Source organism: Elaeis guineensis, chromosome 5 (assembly GCF_000442705.2).
Source record: "Elaeis guineensis isolate ETL-2024a chromosome 5, EG11, whole genome shotgun sequence".
Taxonomy (NCBI): Eukaryota; Viridiplantae; Streptophyta; class Magnoliopsida; order Arecales; family Arecaceae; genus Elaeis; species Elaeis guineensis.
The window spans coordinates 23,971,226-23,989,950 of NC_025997.2; the positions used below are offsets into that span (position 1 = coordinate 23,971,226).

General features: G+C 37.6%; 1 protein-coding gene across 1 annotated transcript in view; it reads right to left on the bottom strand.

Annotated features, from left to right (window-relative positions):
- Positions 1–4,320: 4,320 nt before the first annotated feature.
- LOC140857961 (protein SENSITIVITY TO RED LIGHT REDUCED 1-like) overlaps positions 4,321–18,725 on the bottom strand; it is a 45,271-nt gene continuing 30,866 nt past the window's right edge. Inside the window, exon 3 of the mRNA XM_073257371.1 lies at positions 4,321–4,406. Coding sequence (XP_073113472.1) covers positions 4,321–4,406 — 86 coding nt within the window. The remainder of the gene's footprint in view (positions 4,407–18,725) is intronic.

Below are 18,725 nucleotides of genomic sequence, written 5' to 3' on the forward strand. Positions count from 1 at the left end.
ATATCCTCTTGTCCAAGCTCTGTTTGAGGTGATCTTGATCTCGTTGGACTTCATTTTTCATCACAGACCTCGCTGTAGGCTCAATGTAGATCAAATCTCGAGGTATCAAATCCTAACAATCTCATCTCGACTCGATATTTGGCCTCCTCTGACTTCAGAGCTTCTGGATCTCCTTTCCCATGCCTAGGACAATTGCTGTTGATCATGGATGGACAAACATGGAGTCGAGTCAGGCCGCTCGATCCATCTCCGTCGTATACTGTGCTTCTGATTGAGATCTGCTCGGGGTATCATCTGCAGTAATAGGAATCTCACCTTGCAACGTCACTTCTCATCCTCCTGAGTCTCCTATCTGTGTCTGATCCACCTCCACTAGAGCTCCACCTCCTCTAGGCTCCACCTGGCTCCTGAAGCTCCACCTCGCATTGGACTCCTTACAGATAATAATATCTTCTTTTCTCTTTCTTCTCCTCCAGAACAATCCTATCACTGCATAGCACCTTCAGGATTTCTCCACCAGCTACCATCCTGTAGCCTCTTGAATTCAGTCTACTTAGTGAGATAAAATTCATCTGAAATCGAGTATGTATAGGACCTCTTCTAATCTCCTCACTGCACCATCATGTATCCTCCAACTAATCGTTCCGATGCCTCGATCACATAGCTCGATCCATTCGTAGATAAACATGCCTCATGTTCTTCAGGGAGTCAAACTGCTCTTCTTTGTAACATACATGATGGGTGCATGCAGAATCTAATATCTATTGCTAGGAAGAAGTAGATACCTCATCAGATATCTTTAGGATATCTCTCTCTGAATCGCTACTGGCCGTTGCCATAGCAGCCATCGTCCGATTTTTGAGTTGAGAGCAATCTCTGGCTAGATTCCCAACTCGTCACACTGGTAACACTTGATTTTGCTCAAGTCCCTCTGGACTTGGACACCCTCATCATCATCTTCTGTCGCTTCGTCTATCGCTTCTTGCTCCTCCAAAACCATCAAAACTGAGCTACCGCTATCTGAGCTCGAAGTTGATTCTCTTCCTGAGAATCTTATTTGGAGTATCACCACGGTGATCTCGTCCATCTTGATGGTGCTCTTCCCCACTAGAAGAGCAGTCACAAGACTCATATGAAGGGAGAAGCGATGCCAGCAAAACTAGCGCCTTGATCTTCTCCATAACATTTTCACCAACGTTGAGGAGGTCGGTGAGGATTTTCTGAAAGTGACTTAGATACTCCTGCATGTTCTGTCTCTCAGCCATCCATAGCTGGTAAACTACCTACAAAGAAAAAAGTGTTGGTGAGAGATTTCATCATGTACAACTCCTTGAGCTTCGATCATAGCATTGTCGGGAAGTCTCGCTAAGCACATGGATCATCACTTCATCCGCTAGATACATACGGATGGTACTCACCGCCTACATCTGTAGTCATTTCCTATCCTGCACCTTATGGTGGTCGGCTTCTCCTCGCACAAGAAAGTATCAATCAACCCTTGTTGGTTGAGCATGTCCTTCATCCTTGCTTGCCATAAGAGAAATTACTCTTTCCATCAAACTTATTGATCTCCATCTTGATTGATCCTATCTTTTTCATCTTCAATCTTACTCACCACCGCTGCAATCTGCATCTTTGTACCATCTCGCTCTGATACCACTTGTTGGGTGGATGTCTGGTTAGGACACACCTTGCAGGATCTTTTTGGTATCGCAGGATGCAGTAGAAGAAAAAAAATAAAATAAAAAAAATCAAACATATGGATCAGCCAAAAAAGGCTTACCTCCATGGGACATGCAAACTTCACTATGAGAAAAAAAAATATTACAAGAGGAGATCTCATCCTTAACCCTCGTATACCCAATTTTTCCTCACAAAAAGTTCTCCCTCACAAAAGCTCTCTCTCTAAAAAACCTTCCTAAACTCTTAAGCGACCGCTGTCTACTGTCCAGGAGCCCTGCTCCTTCTCTCAGTGTCATGTGCTCTCTCTCTTCATGGAATTCTTTGTTTCCCTGGTTACAACACGACCTCATGGAAAAAACGAGCTACCACACCGAACCACCAGTTCTCTGCTGTGTATACAGGCTTTTAAAGGCCTTAAACCAAGTTAATTAGGGTTAGAAGTCCTAATCAGGCCCAAAAACTTCTCCAATCATTGGATCGAGATCGGGATCAACCCATATCTTCGATCGTGCATCGGTCCAAAACAGTGCCGTGGACCGTGAGAAATGCATGGGAAATGCCCACGCAGTCCACGCCCTCTTCTATGCACCGCCCGAACCATGGTGGACTGGGCAATCGGGCTCCCAGCATGGGGCGTTGGGCTTGGGCCGGCACATGCGCTTGTGCGCCTGGGCTTAGGCCGCGCCTCGCACGCTCGGGCCTGGGCGGCCCATGCTCCACACCTGAGCCGCGCCCCGCATGCTCGGGCCTAGGCGGGTGCCGCATGCTCGACCGCACCCAACCGCGTGCTGCCACACCTGGGTTGTGCACCGTCGCGCGTGGCCACACCACCACCGTCCACTACCGGCCGCCGGCGGTCTTCCACCGCTCTGAGTTTCTTGCCAACTTCTCTCGCGTATCTTTCTGTCGAGTTCTGTTTGAGTAATCTTGGTCTCGTTGGACTCTATTTTTCATCACGGACCTCGTTGTGGGCTCAATATAGACCGAATCTTAAGACATCAAATCCTAACAGTATGAATGTGTATTAATATGTATAGATGATTGTATGGACTATAGACAGAAATGATAATCATGTAATTATGATAAATATGTATAAGTGATTGTATGGATTGTTGACAGAAATTTTGAAGTGTATAGATATATATGGATATTTGTATGGACTACTGATAGAAATGATAATTGTACAAATGTGAATGAATGTGTACAAATGATTATATGGACTATTGACAGAAATAAATGTGTATGTATGTGTATGGATGTGTATGGATGAATACTTGATATTTGTGATTTTACGATATGTACATTTTTTTATTGCATGGATAATTGTATGGATGTATACAATTGATATCTATGATATATGATGTGTACATTTTCTATTGATGATAATTATTCACTATTGTGTATCTATTCCAGCATATTATCCAATGTTGTTATTGATCATAAAAAGAATATATCAAGATATTTAAGGCATTGAACAGTAAATATGTCCATTCATGATTTAATAAAACTCATTACATAATGATCCCAAATGTTTTGTTTATAGACATTAAGCTCCCAAAGTTACCAAAAAGTATACTAGGATCCTGAAACTTACAAAATATTACAGTTTGCCCCTCCCCTAATAGCTATATCTATGGAGTGAATTGCTTCAGATCCTCATCCTAGCACTCCACTTCAGTGCCAATACAGCACCAACGAATACTCGTGAAGTAAGCAAACACCATGCTAAACAATTTTTCCTCCCTCTGAAGACATGGAGCTCAGCTTTAAGTGCTTAGTTTTTTTGATCAGTTTGTTCATGAGATCTCTTGTACATGGTGACAGTGGAGGATTATACCATTGAAAAAACCCACATCATTTTCTTTTCTATACTAAGAAATTGAAAAAATGAGTGAGATAGGTGTGATGGTAAAACAAAGAGGAAGAGATCCATTACCTCAAAAATGGAGCAGCCAAAGAACCTTCAGCTAAGGTTAGCCTGGTCCATGAGGACTTTATGGATGCCTTCAACCCACGGTCACAATAAACCATAGTGTTTTGGCTGGAGCATTGGGTGGATGCATGGCTGCTAGTAGTCAAAGCCATTATGGTCCAAGTTTCCCTCTCTCCCTTCAATCTATGCTCTCCTTTTTACCTCCTGTATGGTCTCTCTTGTTTTTGCCAGATCTATGCTCCTTTCTCCCCCTCCCGCTTCTTTTCCACTTCTCTATAATGAATGGAGAATAGAGAGCCACATGACTCTGTTTTCCTCCACTCCATTTCACACCAAAACTAAGAAACTCTAGGAAGGACACTTATAGTATTTCATAAGATTTAACCTCTCAGATGACTCTGATATTATAACGTAGTCTAATAGAGACAAACAACTAGGGCTCTTTGTAATTTTTTAAAGTTTTGAGGTCCTTTTGATACTCTTTTCTTTTGGGGTCTAAGTATAAATGGGTCAAAGTTTAACAGATGTTGCTGTAATTTTTTTAGTTATATTAAAAATCATATCTTAGAACTTGGAATCATTAATACAGTATACTTTGTATACAAATACTATTAGAAGAGTGGTTTGCATGCTCTTGAACCAAAGCTCCAAAGAGAGATGGCCATTGTACCCAAAAAAAAAAATGAAGAGAGATGGCCATTTAATCAAGTTGGATGGTTTGTCAAACTCCTTTCACAGTCCTGTTCACTTGAGTGAAAAATGTTATGTTTCTCAAGTTTAATGGCAAAATCTGCAGAAACAATTAACATGGAACACAACAAATGCAGATTCAAACTTTCTTTTTTAGCCTTTTTCTGAGAGAGCAGACACATAATAACTTGGAATCTTCAAATGCATGAACTTCCAAAACTTCACATGAATGTTGTATATCCTCAATAAGAGTTTGGTTTCAGAAGATGATATTAAAAGTCTTACAACTAACATTTCACCAATGCAAATCTCAAGGAGATGATAAGATGCCTATTTTAACCCGAGGAGATGATAACATGTGAAATATAGTTAACCAACTTCTTTCTAGTTGACTTCTGTGTGTAGGATCATTATGACCCTAAAAAATTAGCCCTCGAAATCTTTGTGCAATTTCCAGTGCTATTCTAAAAGTGTAGTTAGGTCATAGAGGCATAATGGATCCTTTTTGTGAGAATTTTCTCCTTCTCCCTTTGAGCCATCAACTGAATAAGAATATGGAACAATATCATCTAGAACCTAAATAAGCATGCAAATCATTTTAAGGGAGCTCTTGCATGTATCAAGAATGAGTAAATAAGACTCACTGCTGAAATTAGTAACTAACTTCACAATATGCAACCTTTCTGACTTGTTGACTAAACCAAAAAATTTTATGAAGGCTCTAGCTCAGTCACCCAAAGACAATTCTTGATCGAGAGACAAACCTATGAATATATATTTTAAAGTGTATGATTTACTTATTTTCATTAGCATTGCAATCGAGGTAAAGAACCATGCTGCGAAAGAAATGATAAACAAGTTGTTACCAAAATCTATGACCAAAACTCTGTCACAGCCCATGACAATAGGTATTCTATGAGTGTTGCTGCGAGGTTCAAAATCTGAGATAAAGAGATTAGATTATGTTGAGCTGGAGGTTGGTCACAGTCTGATCTGGAATACCTTAAAAAAAATCTACAAAACAAGTCAAAAACTGATGGAGATCCTTTGATTTAAGACCTTCCGATGCTTAAGTCAGTTTGAGCTTGAGAACAGGAGGTGACAAAAGCATAATAGAGCAGGAGAGTTAAGTGGGACTAAAGAGATTGAATTTTGTAGAAACTGGAGCTCCTTTCAGGAACTGGCAAAGTTCCCACTAGCAGAGTCTCACTCTAGTTTTAGCTTAGAGCTTTCCTATAGAGGATCTCTGGCCCTCTATTTATAGAGGGCTGATGAGGCTATTATAGAGTTTGTTAGGCCATTGGACAAGTTTGTTAGATCGTTAGTTTGTTATAACAGAATGTCCAACTATATGGAGATCATAGGGTGACTGCCCATGTGGCGATGTGCTGTATCATAACAGTAACATGCTAGAAGATAATTGTAAAATAACCATCTGTATTTTGGGGTCATATCGATTCTAGACCGATATCCTATATGACAGGTTGGTAGATAGTCGAACTGACCATAATGCTTCATTAGGAGTCAATTTTTGTTAACTCAAATTGGTGTTTAGTTGAGCTAAGTTGAATCAGATCAGTATTCAACCGATCTGATCTAGAAGTAGACTTTGATCAACATAATTCTTAGATAATTCTCTTTGATATTGCCACGTGCCAGAGATGGCTTTCTAAGAAATTGGCCTTCAGCTTTTTGATTGGGTTGGCCTTATAATGATCTCAGCCTTCCAATGAGATCAATTTTATGATGATCTCAATCTTCCGATGAGATCGACTTTATGATGATCTCAGCCTTCCGATGAGGTCGACTTTATGATGGTCTTAGCCTTTCGATGGGATCGGCTTTCTGATGAGCTTCACATCAGTATTCTTATCAATCAGAGAACTTCTGAGTTTTAAGAACATCAACTGAGGTGGTATGACCCCTACAACACTTGCCCCCCACTTTTGAGTCCGAAGAAGTTGCTTTGGACAAAAGTAGTCCAAAAAAAAAATTCTCAGCTTGTCCGAGGTGACAAATCTATGCCATTTGGTTCTTTAAGTAAATTGCTTGGATCCTGTCTGATGTCATCATGGGTAGATCTCTCCCATGCATCAAAAGTTCCATCTTGAGACTTTTCATCTCCTTCCCTTTCAAGGGCATTTGACATGAAATTTCGAGCTAGAATTTGTCTTTTCGAGACTAGCAAAGTCCAATCCAGAGATCAATTTTCTTGCATAAAATTTTGGTGAAGTCTAATCCAGAGGCCAGGTATTTCACTTTGAATACTTATGGTCCAATCGAGATTTTGAATTTTTATGAGATCTAATTCGAAGGTCAGATTTTTGGTCTTCTTGAAACTTATCTCGATCTGAAGATCGGTATTTTGGTCCTCAAGGGGACTTAACCCATTCAAAACTTTAAACCGATTCGGAGATTAGATTTTTGGTCCTCTCAAAACTTATCTCAATCTAAAGATCGATATTTTGGTCCTCAGGGGGACTTGGCCCATTCGAGACTTTTAACTGATTTGGAGATCAAATTTTTGGTCTTATCAAGACTTATCTCGATCCAAAGATCAAGTTTTTGATACTCTTGGGACTTATCTCGATCTGGAGATCGGTATTTTGGTCCTCAGGGGGATTTGGCCTATTCAGGGCTTTAAACTGATTCAAAGATCAGACTTTTGGTCTTCTCCAGACATATCTTGATCCGAAGATCAAACTTTTGATCCTCTCAAAATTTATCTCGATCCGAAGATTGATATTTTGATCCTCTCGGGACTTATCTTGATCCAAAGATCAGATTTTTGATCCTCTGGGGATTTATCTCAATTCGAAGATCGAATTTTTGATCCTCTCGGGACTTATCTCGATCCAGAGATCGATATTTTGGTCCTCTGAAGGTTTTGGCCCATTTGGGGCTTTAAACTGATTCGAAGATCGAATGTTTGATCTTATCGAGACTTATCTTGATTCGAAGGTCGAGTTTTTGGTCCTCTCGAGACTTATCTCGATCCAAAGATCGATATTTTGGTCCTCAGAGGGACTTGAACCATTCAGAGCTTTAAAACAATTCGAAGATCAAATTTTTGTGAGGTATATTCTGGAGATTGAATGTCTCACCTTGAATACTTTATGGTCTAATCAAAACTCTAGTCCAATCAAAACTTCAAATTTTGGTGAGGTCCAAGCTTCAGTTAGCCTTGAGTTTCATCAATGTGGTGTTTATCTTGATGAACTTGATGGCTATATAGAGATAGAGCCCTCAGGGGGGTTAGTTCTTTTTGTTGCTATTTCACATTTTTGATCCTCTTGATGAGATTGATCCCCTTTCGATGAGCCCTTCCGATGAGATCAGCTTTTTGATGAGGTCGGCCTCCTGATGAGGTTGACTTTTTGTTGAGCCCAATCTCCTAATGAGGTTGGTCTTCTGATGAGATCGACTTTCTGATGAGCTCAGACTCTTGATGAGATCAACTTTCTGATGATCTCGACCTCCTGATGAGGTCAGCTTCCTGATGAGGTCAGCTTTCTAATGAGCTCGACCTCTTGATGAGGTCGACCTTCTGATGAACTCGATATTTTGATGAGATTGGTCTTCTCATTATCTCGACCTCCTGATGAGTTTGATTTTATGATGATTTCAATCTTTTAATGAGGATAACTTTTTGATGAGCTCGACTTTCTTATGAGTCCTTCCGATGAGCTCTACTTTTTGATGAGATCTGTCTCCTAATGAGATCAATCTTTCTGATGATCTCAATCTCCTGATGAGGTCAGCTTTTTTATGAGATCGGCTTTCTGATGAGATTGGCTTCTTGATGAGCTCGACCTCATGATCTCGACCTCCTGATGAGGTTGGTTTTTTGATGATTTCATCCTCCTGATGAGGACAGCTTTTCGATGAGCTTGGCTTTCTTATGAGCTCTTTTGATGAGCTTTGTTTTTTTTATGACGTTGGCTTCCTGATAAGGTCAGTCTTTTGTTCTGCTTTGTTCTTCAAGTGAATCGCTGTATTCCTTTGGATAAGTTTTCAATACAGATTGCTAATGTGTATTTATCGATGACTTTTATCTCGAATCCTGTCGCCACTTTGGATCCTATGAGGGATGGCTTTGAATCTTGTAGATGATTTTTGGATGACCTCGGATCTTGTCGAGATCAGTTTCTTCCACCTCAAACCTTATCGAAGTGACCTCAGATCTTGTTGAGGATTTTTTTTTGAAAATATATGCACCCACACACACACTCACACACACACACATATATATATGTGTGCATATATATATATATATATATATATATATATATATATATATGTGTGTGTGTGTGTGTGTGTGTGTGCGTGTGTGTGTGTGTGTGTGTGTGTGTGTGTGTGTGTGTGTGTGTGTGTGTTGGTCTATCCGACCTCACATAGCCCAATCTGGGTTTAACTGTCCTATGTAAGACTTAGATAATTATATTTATAATGAACTATTACGATCAAGGGGTTAGATGGCTTGGATGGTTGGGTTAACTCTACTCCCGTATACATGAGGTATTGTCCATTTTGGCTCATGACTATCTTTTGGCTTCAGTGGGCCTTAGGTTTCAGTGAGCCTTGGTCATTTAGAGCTTCATGATTTTATCCTTTATGAAAAAAGAAAAAATTTCAATCTATATTAACCATACTTTCTCTTAACTCATAACTGATGTGGGACTAAAGATGCCATCCCTTTATAACATGAATATTATCTGACCTTGATTGGATCAATCATGAAGCCGATATAGCTTAATATAATAAGTAAACTTCAAAATATTAAAAATGATACAACTTTTAAGAATTAGATCGATTAATTAAGAATAAACCAATCTCAATAAATTGAATATAATAGAGGTTTAAAAAATATCTCTGACCAATCTCATCATGAGTAGATTGGGACTCTCATATATCAGATGAGTTTCATCTTGAGATGTTTCATCTCCTTTCCTTTCAAGGGTATATTATCTTAAAATCTCAAGTTAGAATTTGAGTTTTCTAAAACAGATATCTCATTTGGACAGACTTTCTTATCTTTATTTGATCAAACTTCATGACCTTATTTGGACAAAAGATGCTTCAACTTAATTGTAGAGATTTGATCTCCTATGGATAAGAATTAAAAAGAAAACTTTACTGAAGGCTCATTGTCAGTGCACTGTCTTTTCGGGGAAGAGCTTTCATCTGCCCCTCAATCTCCATCAAGGTTTGACATTATGTTGATGATCCCAATAGTAGGCAGATTGTGATGGATTGGTTGTTGATTGTGTTGAGACAGAATTTCTTAAGGAACTGCCTTTAGTTGCTACTTTGTGGTACTTGAAGTGGAAGTAAAATTGCTTCTGGCATGCCTCCAGGGGAAGACGGTGAAGGCACAGAGTTATTTTGTGCTCTCTGATTTATTATTTTTTCATAAATTTTTTTGGATAAATCTTCTTTTTCTAGTGCCAATCTGTTGATGCGAGGCTCAAAATCTGAGATGGAGAGATCGGATGAAGCCGAGCTGGAGGTCGGTCGTAGTCCAATTTGAAATACCTTCAAGAAAATCTGTAAAATAAGTCAAAAACTAGTAGGGATCCTCCGATTTAAGATCCTCTGATGCTTAAGTCAGTTTGAGCCTAAGAACAGAAGGTGAAAAAAGCATAATGGAGCAGGAGAGTTAAGTCGGACTAAAGAGATTGGACATTATAGGAATGAAGCTCCTTTCAGGAACTGAAAAAGTTCCTACTAGCAGGATCTCACTCTAGTTTTGGCTTAGAGCTTTTCTTAAGAGGATCTCTGGCCCTCTATTTATAGAGGAGTTAGTGAGGTCGTTGTAGAGTTTGTTAGATTGTTAGAGGAGTTTGTTAGGCTGTTAGTTTGTTATAATAGAATGTCCAGCTGTATGAAGATTGTCGGGAGACTGTCCATGTGGCGATGAGCTATATCATGGCTGTAGCAAGTTGGAAGACAGTTGTAAAATAATCGTCCGTATTTTGGGGTCACATCAATTTTGGACTAATGTCCTATACAACAGGTCGGTAGATAGTCTACAATAGGATTAGTTCTTCAGAGATTGCCATTCTGGAGATTAATACAGGCACTCCAAAGAGCAAATTAGAATATCAAACAACGTCTATCTCCGCAACTCAGCAGCCCATAGCTAATTTTTGAGCCATGTCAATTCTTTTTCCATGGTCTTTCCATAAGAATTAGCTTGAAAATGAAATATCCTTTTGTTCTGTTCTTTCCACAAGCACCACATGACCGCTGAAACTACCCAGCTTACTGCCTGCTTTGTGGTATCTTTGCTGAGGTTGTCTATGCATACTCCTAAGAACTCTTGGATGTTATGTGGTGGGGAAGGTAGCAAAAGCTGTTGAGTGATTACCTTCCAGATCTTGGAGGAAAACTAGCGTGCAATGAATAGATGATAGATATTTTCCTCCACTGAGTTGCAAAGTGGATAATGTTGAGGTGCAGGGAGTTTTCACTTTCAGAGATTATCTGCAGTGAGTATCTTTATTGTGAATGGCAAGCCAAATAAAAATCTTAACCTTAGCAGGTATAGGCAAGGACCACATGCGATTAGGGAACCTGAAGACTATGCCACCGTGGATGAAGGCAAACCAAGGAAATACCTTGAGACTATGTGTCATGGCCCGGCCCATGTAACAAACCCCAGCCCAAACGAAAAAAAAAAAAAAATGAAAAGAAGAAATAGAGGAGAAGACTCCCGAAGGGAGTCTTCTTCCTCCTCTCACCATCTCCCAACTGGAGTCAGAAAGAGGCCCCCTCTGGCTCTATTTAAGGAGGGGATCCCTCCTCTCTCCCTCTCACTGAAAAATCTTGAGGTCCATCGACGACAATCATCGAAAAATCATCACGAAAGATTGGCTCTGTGCCCGTCTGAAGAGTCCAAGATGAATTTCTCTCTCTAAAATTTTCTCTCTAAAATTTTCTTTCTCTAAAACTATTTCTCTCTCTTGATCGATTTATCAATAATTTTTTTTTAATATTTTTGATCTGATAAAGAATCCTGATCTATGATTGTCGAGCAGTGTACTAACACCCACCTTGATCAGATCAAATATCTTTAGATTTTATCACCCATGATTCTATTGAATTATCCATGTGGTAATTTCAGCATGAATTGATTAATTTATCTTAATTAGATCAATCGAATTTGTTAAACCATATCATCTAATTAATACAGATTCATCTTCATAAATTTCTCTCTCTAGAATTGTATTTCTCTAGAAGTTTATTTTTTTTAGAATTTATCAAGAGAAAAAAAATTTTTATTTTGATGAGTCTAAATGATTCTAGTGAAAGCATCCTGATCTGTGATTGTCAGGTTGTATGCCAGCACCTTGATCAGATCATGAATCCTTAGATTTGATCATCCATGATCTCGATTTAGCCATGACTTGATTTGATCATATTGATTTCATCCATCGAGATATTGGACCAATCATAATGTTGGATTGTGTCACTTGATCAATTCGAATTGTACCTCATAAATTTTCTCTCCTCTGATTTTCTCTCTCTACTTAATTTTATGAAACCAATGAAGAAACCTCGGTCCTATCACTTCGAATCTAATTTGATCTGATAGTCAAACTTTGGATCATTTATATCATAATTAGATTTTGGTTAGATGAAATTAGATGATCGGACCCAATCTAAACCATTGAAATATGGTATTCGTATTCTTTCTGATTATTGAATTTGATCTTGTATAGGTATTATTGACACTTGATAATTGGATATTGTGATATGGTTTATAAACTGAAGAATTTTGAAAGAAAATATATAGAATTATATGGATTTATTAGAATACATTTGAGGTAAGTAATGTTTCACTTTTTTTAGATTTATCGATAAATTATAATATATTTTTCTGACATGATTTGTGAAATGATGCATGAATTGGATGAATGATATTTTGTTATGAAAATATCATATTTTGATATGTTATGATGAAGCATGATTGAACATATTGATTTCATGATGCATTATATTGATTGATTTCGATACTACTTGATTATATATTTTTTTATTGAAATTAGAATATGAAACATGATTTATGAAGAATTTTGATATAAAAATAATATGAATTGACAATCTGACTATGTAAAGGACCCAGCCAATAGGGGTATATACAGTAGCAATTGATTTATCCTGAGGATTTATGTCATCAGAGAGACCAGCGATAAACCATTAGAGAGACCAGTGATTTTGAAGGACTTTGCTGTCAGATGATTCACAGCTCACCGCAAGAAGATACACGGTGTTATGACCCTACCATAAAAAAATATAGTCATAGCTCATGGTTGATGAAAAGAATTTAAGAATGAAAAAAATTAAAATTTTGAAAAAAAATTTGAATTTTGAAAAAGAAATAAATTTGATATGAACTATATTGCATAATCGAAATTGATTTCAAATTGATAAACTCTATATGCTTATTTTCTATAAATGATTATTTACTTTAGTGCCTGATGACATCTGTTGAAAGTGATCATTACTCACTGGGCTGTCTAGCTCATTACCTTCTATTTTACTATATTTATAGATGTTGAAAAAATTAAGATGATACAAGATATGAATGGAAGAGTGATCAGAAGCAGAATCTCCATACTTTTATTTTAGGTTGAAAGTCTTATTGAATTTGATGTAAGACCTATGAATCATTATTGAATTTATTAAGATATTAAAGAAGAAATTTAGATCGTTATGTTTTGGATTTAAATTATTGAGTAATTATTTTGCTGTTGTTTTAGGATAACATGATAAGATGCCTTGCATGCTTATGGGAAGAGTTTTCTATAAGTATGCGGCGGTTGTCATGACTCTCGATTCACAATCTCGGATCGGGGCGTGACACTATACCCCTGGTGTTGTTTCAGAGCATTGGCTTCCAAGCTATATGTATATACAATTAGGTTTTTAACCTTAAATTGAGTTTCAATTTGCTTGGTCTATAATTTGATGGATGTTAACCCAGTAGTCAGCAGTAACATTACTTGTATAGCCACTACATGATCACTTGTATGGTCACTATATGAATGATAATGAAATTTATCTATCTGGTTTCATCAAATAAATAAATAAATAAATAAGTATTTGTCTACTTAATTTATTCATAACATTATAGCTTCTTTAATTGCTAGTGCGGTTGACGTCGTTCTTTGGATCATTGATTTGGGTTACTTTCTTCAATCTACAAGACAATAAAGAGATCCAAGAACTTACCAGAGTTTTGCTTTAGCTAGACCATCTGATGGTTAAGTTAAAGAGAGTATTTGCATAGGAATGAAAGAGGAATTTAGAGAGTGAGTATCATTCAACTTAGGACTTTTTTTTCTGATTATCTTTCATGCATGGTTCTTGAGTTTATTCATGGTTGAGGGATGTAAAATTTTTTGAAATTGAGTTATAACGGCATGGTGTTGTGCTATAACCATCTCTGATTTCGCTATAATCATATGAAATCTGGCTATAACCACTTGAAATGACACTGCAATGGTCTAGGATTGTGCTATATATATAGTGGAATTTACTGTAATCATCGGATGAGTGGATTCCAGCTATAATCCCACCTCTGGCCATCATCTGAGTGACAGGGCCCTAGTTGGCTTGGTGCCGAGCTGAGATCTGTTGTCCAACCGAGTTTGGGAGCTTGATCTCAGAGATCGATCACTTTTGATGTGCTTTGACTTGCCATGTGGTTGGTGGAAGCTGACTCATGTCGAGAAGATGTCTTGATTGTCACATTGGTTATGGGTTGGACGAATATGGTTGTGTCACACCACTATGCCCTTTTTTCTTTTTTTGGTAAATCATCACTATGCTTATTTGAGGCTGCATCAAATGCATTTTCTATTGAAGTCTTTATAATATCCTCGCTGATCCAGTTGCTTATAGTTTCTTGTATTATCATTTCTTAGTGGTTGTAATGGAGAGAATGTGGTGTGGGATAGAGGTAGCCTTTTTATCTGGGCTTGATCATGCCAAGGCAAAGCCAGGTATTGTTTATGGATAAGGGCACTTCTCTAGTGGATCCACAGACAGGTGGTTTGATTCACAAGATACTTTTTTTTTAACCCCTAATGGAAGGAAGGAATGTGAAGACATGCTCCCACCATCAAAATTTTTAGGACTAGAAAACCATGTAAGCACAAAGATCTGAAAATATTAAAAGAAAGGAAAAAAAGAAAAGAAAGGATAAATAGCAAAGGATAGAAGAAGAAGAGTACAAATTAGAAATACCATAGGGTGCATTTGGTTAGTCATTAAAAAAGTATTTTTTTTGCTTTCTGATTTTTAAAATGCAAAAATCAAAAAGTAATGTTTGGTAACACCATGAAAAGTAAAAAGTAAAAATCAAAAATCAAAAAAATCAAAATAATTGCTCTATATGCAAAGTAATTTTTTTTTATTTTTTAAAACTTGTTTTTTTGCTTCCCTACATCTAAAATGCCAAATCAAAAAGTAAAAAGCCCGAACCCTTTTCCCTGATCAAGATCTTCACCTCTCCACCCTCTTCTCCCTCCCATCTTGAACCCTTCTCACTCATCAAGCTCTTCACCTGCCATCCTCAAATGTTGCTTTTTGCTTTATAGCAACATAGTTATCAAACATACTTTTTTTTTTGCTTTTACTCAATAGCAAAAATAAAAAAAATAAAAAGTACTCTCTAAAAATTTAAAATCAAAAAGTGTAACCAAATGCACCCATAATTTAGGAAGTTAGAAAGTTAAGCAAAGGATAATCCAAGAAGACTTCTTAGCTCGTACAATTATCAGTATTGCTCATTGTTGTAGGGGTCATACCACCTCAGCTGATGTCCTTAGAACTCAGAAGTTCTCAGATTGATAAGAATATCGATGTGAAGCTCGACTGTGAAGCTCATCAAAAAGCCGACCTCATCAGAAGGCTGAGACCATCATAAAGCCGACCTCATCGAAAGGTTGAGATCATTAAAAGACTGACCTCATCAGAAAGCTGAAGGCCGATCTCTTAGAAAGCCATCTCTGGCATGTGGCAATATCAGAGAGAATCATCTAAGAATTATATTGATCAAAGTCTACTTCTAGATCAGATCGGTTGAATAGCGATCTAGTTCAACTCAGCTCAACTAAACACCGATCTGAGCTAACTTGAATTGACTCCTGATGAAGCATAATGATCAGTTCGACTATATATCTACTAACTTGCCGTATGAGATATTGGTCTAAAATCAATGTGACTCCAAAATACAGATGATTATTTTACAACTGTCTTCCAACTTGCTACAGCCATGATACAGCTCATCGCCACATGGACAGTCACCCCACGATCTTCATACAGCTAGATATTTTGTTATAACAAACTAACGGCCTAACAAACTCCTTTAACAATCTAACAAACTCTGTAACGACCTCACCAACTCCTCTATAAATAGAGGACCAGAGATCCTCTGGAGAAAAGCTCTAAGCCAAAACTAGAGTGAGATCTTGCTAGTGTGAACTTTCTCAGTTCTTGAAAGGAGCTCCAATTCCTATAAAGTCCAATCTTTCTAGTCTGACTTAACTTTTCTGCTCTATTATACTTTTTTCATCTTCTATTCTTAGGCTCAAACTGACTTAAGCATCGAAGGGTCTCAAACCGATGGATCTCCATTGATTTTTGACTTGTTTTGCAAATTTTTTTGAAGGTGTTCCAAATCAGACTGCGACTGACCTCCAGCTTGGCTTCATCCGATCTCCTCATCTCAGATTTTGAGCCTCGCAGCAATAGATTGGTGCTAAAAAAGAGATTTATCCAAAAAAATTATAAAAAAATTAATGAATTAGAGAGCATAAAACAACTCTATGCCTTCACCATCTTCTCTTGGAGGCATGCCAGAAGCAATTTCACTTCCACTTCAATGTACTACAAAGTAGCAACTAGAGATAGTTTCTCAAGAAACTCTGTCTCAACACAATCAGCAACCAATCCATCACAATCTGCCTACTATTGGGATCATTAACATAATGTCAAACCTTGGTAGTGATTGGGGGCAAATGAAAGTCCTTTCTCGAAAAGGCAACACACTGACAATGAGCCTTCAGTAAAGTTTTCTTCTTAATTTTTATCCACAGGAGATCAAATCTCTACAATTAAGTTGAAGCATCTTTTATCCAAATGAGGTCATGAAGTATGATCAAACAAGGATAAAAAAATCTGTCCAAATGAGATATCTGTTTTAGAAAACTTAAATTTCAACTTGAGATTTTAAAATAATATACCCTTAAAAGGGAAGGAGATGAAACATCTCAAGATGAAACTTATCTAATATATGGGAATCCCAATCCACCCATGACAACATCGGTTAGAGATATTTCTTAAATCTCTATTATATTCAATTTATTAAGATTGGTTTGTTCTTAATTAATCAATCTAATTCTTAAAAGTTGTATCATTTTTAATATTTTGAAGTTTACTTATTATATTAAGATACATTGGCTTCATGATTGATCCAATCGAGGTCAAATAATGTTCATATTATAAGGGGACGGTATCTTTAGTCCCACATCAGTTGTGAGTTAAAAAAAAAGATGGTTAATATAGATTGAAATTTTTTCTCTTTCTATAAAGGGTAAAACCATGAAGCTCCAAATGACCAAGGTCCACTGAAACCTAAGGCCCATTAAAGCCCAAAGATGGTTATGAGCCAAAATGGATAATACCTCATGTACATGGGAGTAAAGTTAATCCAACCATCCAAGCCATCTAACCTTTTGACTGTAATAGTTCATTATAAATATAATTATCTAAGTCTTATATAGGATAGTTAAACCTAGATCGGGCTATGTGAGGTTGGACAAACCAATATATATATATATATATATATATATATATATATATATATATATATATATATATATATATATATATATATGTGTGTGTGTGTGTGTGTGTGTGTGTGTGTGTGTGTGTGTGTGTGTGTATATGTGTGTGTGTGCGTGTGTCTATATATATATATATGTGTGTGTACACACACACACACAGATACACACACACACATATATGTGTGTGTGTTGTGGGTGCATATATTTTCAAAAAAAAAAATCCTCAACAAGATCTGAGGTCGCTTTGATAAGATCTAAGGTGGAAGAAACTGATCTCGATAGGATCCGAGGTCTTTCAAAAATCATCTACAAGATCTAAAGCCATCCCTAATAGGATTCGAAGTGGAGGAAGCCAAGCTTGACACTATCCATGGTCACCTAAAAATCCTCAACAGGATTTGAGGTAAAAGTCATCGATAAATATATATTAGCAATCTGTATTGAAAAGTTATCCGAATGGATACAGCAATTCACTTGAAGAATCAAGCAGAACAAAAGGCCGACCTCATCAGAAAGCTGACGTCATCAAAAGAGCTCATAAGAAAACTGAGCTTATTGAAAAGCTATTTTCATCAGGAGGCTAAAATCATCAAAAAATTGACCTCATCAAGAGGTCGAGATCATGAGAAAGCTGAGCTCATCAAAAGATCAACCTCATCAAGAAGCTGACCTCATTAGAAAGCCGACTTCATCAGGAAGCTGATCTCATCAGGAGGTCGAGATCATCAAAAAGGCTGACCTCATCAGAAGGCAGACCTCATCAAAAAGCAGAGCTCATAGAAAGGACTCATAAGAAAGTCAAGCTCATCAGAAAGCTGTCCTCATTAGGAGGCTGAAATCATCAGAAAACCAAACTCATTAGAAGGTCCAGATCATGAGGAGGCCAAGCTTATCAAAATATCGAGTTCATTAGAAGGTCGAGCTCATCAAGAGGTCGAGCTCATCAGGAAGTTGACCTCATCAGGAAGTTAACCTCATTAGAAGGTCGAGATTATCAAAAAGTTAATCTCATCAGGAGTTTGAGCTCATCAGAAAGCCGATCTCATCAGAAGACTGACCTCATCAGGAGGTCAGGCTCATCAAAAAGCTGACCTCATTAAGAAGCCGACCTCATCAGGAGGCTGACCTTATTAAAATGCTGATCTCATCAGAAGGGCTCATCGGAAGGGGACCGATCTCATCAAGAGGACGAAAAATGTGAAACAGCAACAACAAGAACTAACCCCCCTGAGGGCTCTATCTCAAAATAGATATCAAGTTCATCAAGATGAACACCACATTGATAAAACTCAAGGCTTACGGAAACTTGGACCTCACCAAAATCTGAAGTTTTGACTGGATCAGAGTTCTGATTAGACTACAAAGTATTCAAGGTGAGACATCCAATCTCTAGAATAGATCTCACAAAAATCTGATCTTCGAATCGGTTTAAAGCGCTAAATGGGCCAAATCCCTCTGAAGACCAAAATATCGATTTTTAGATCAAGATAAGTCTCGAGAGAACCAAAAACTTGATCTTTTGATCAAGATAAGTCTCGAAAAGATCAAACATTCGATCTCCA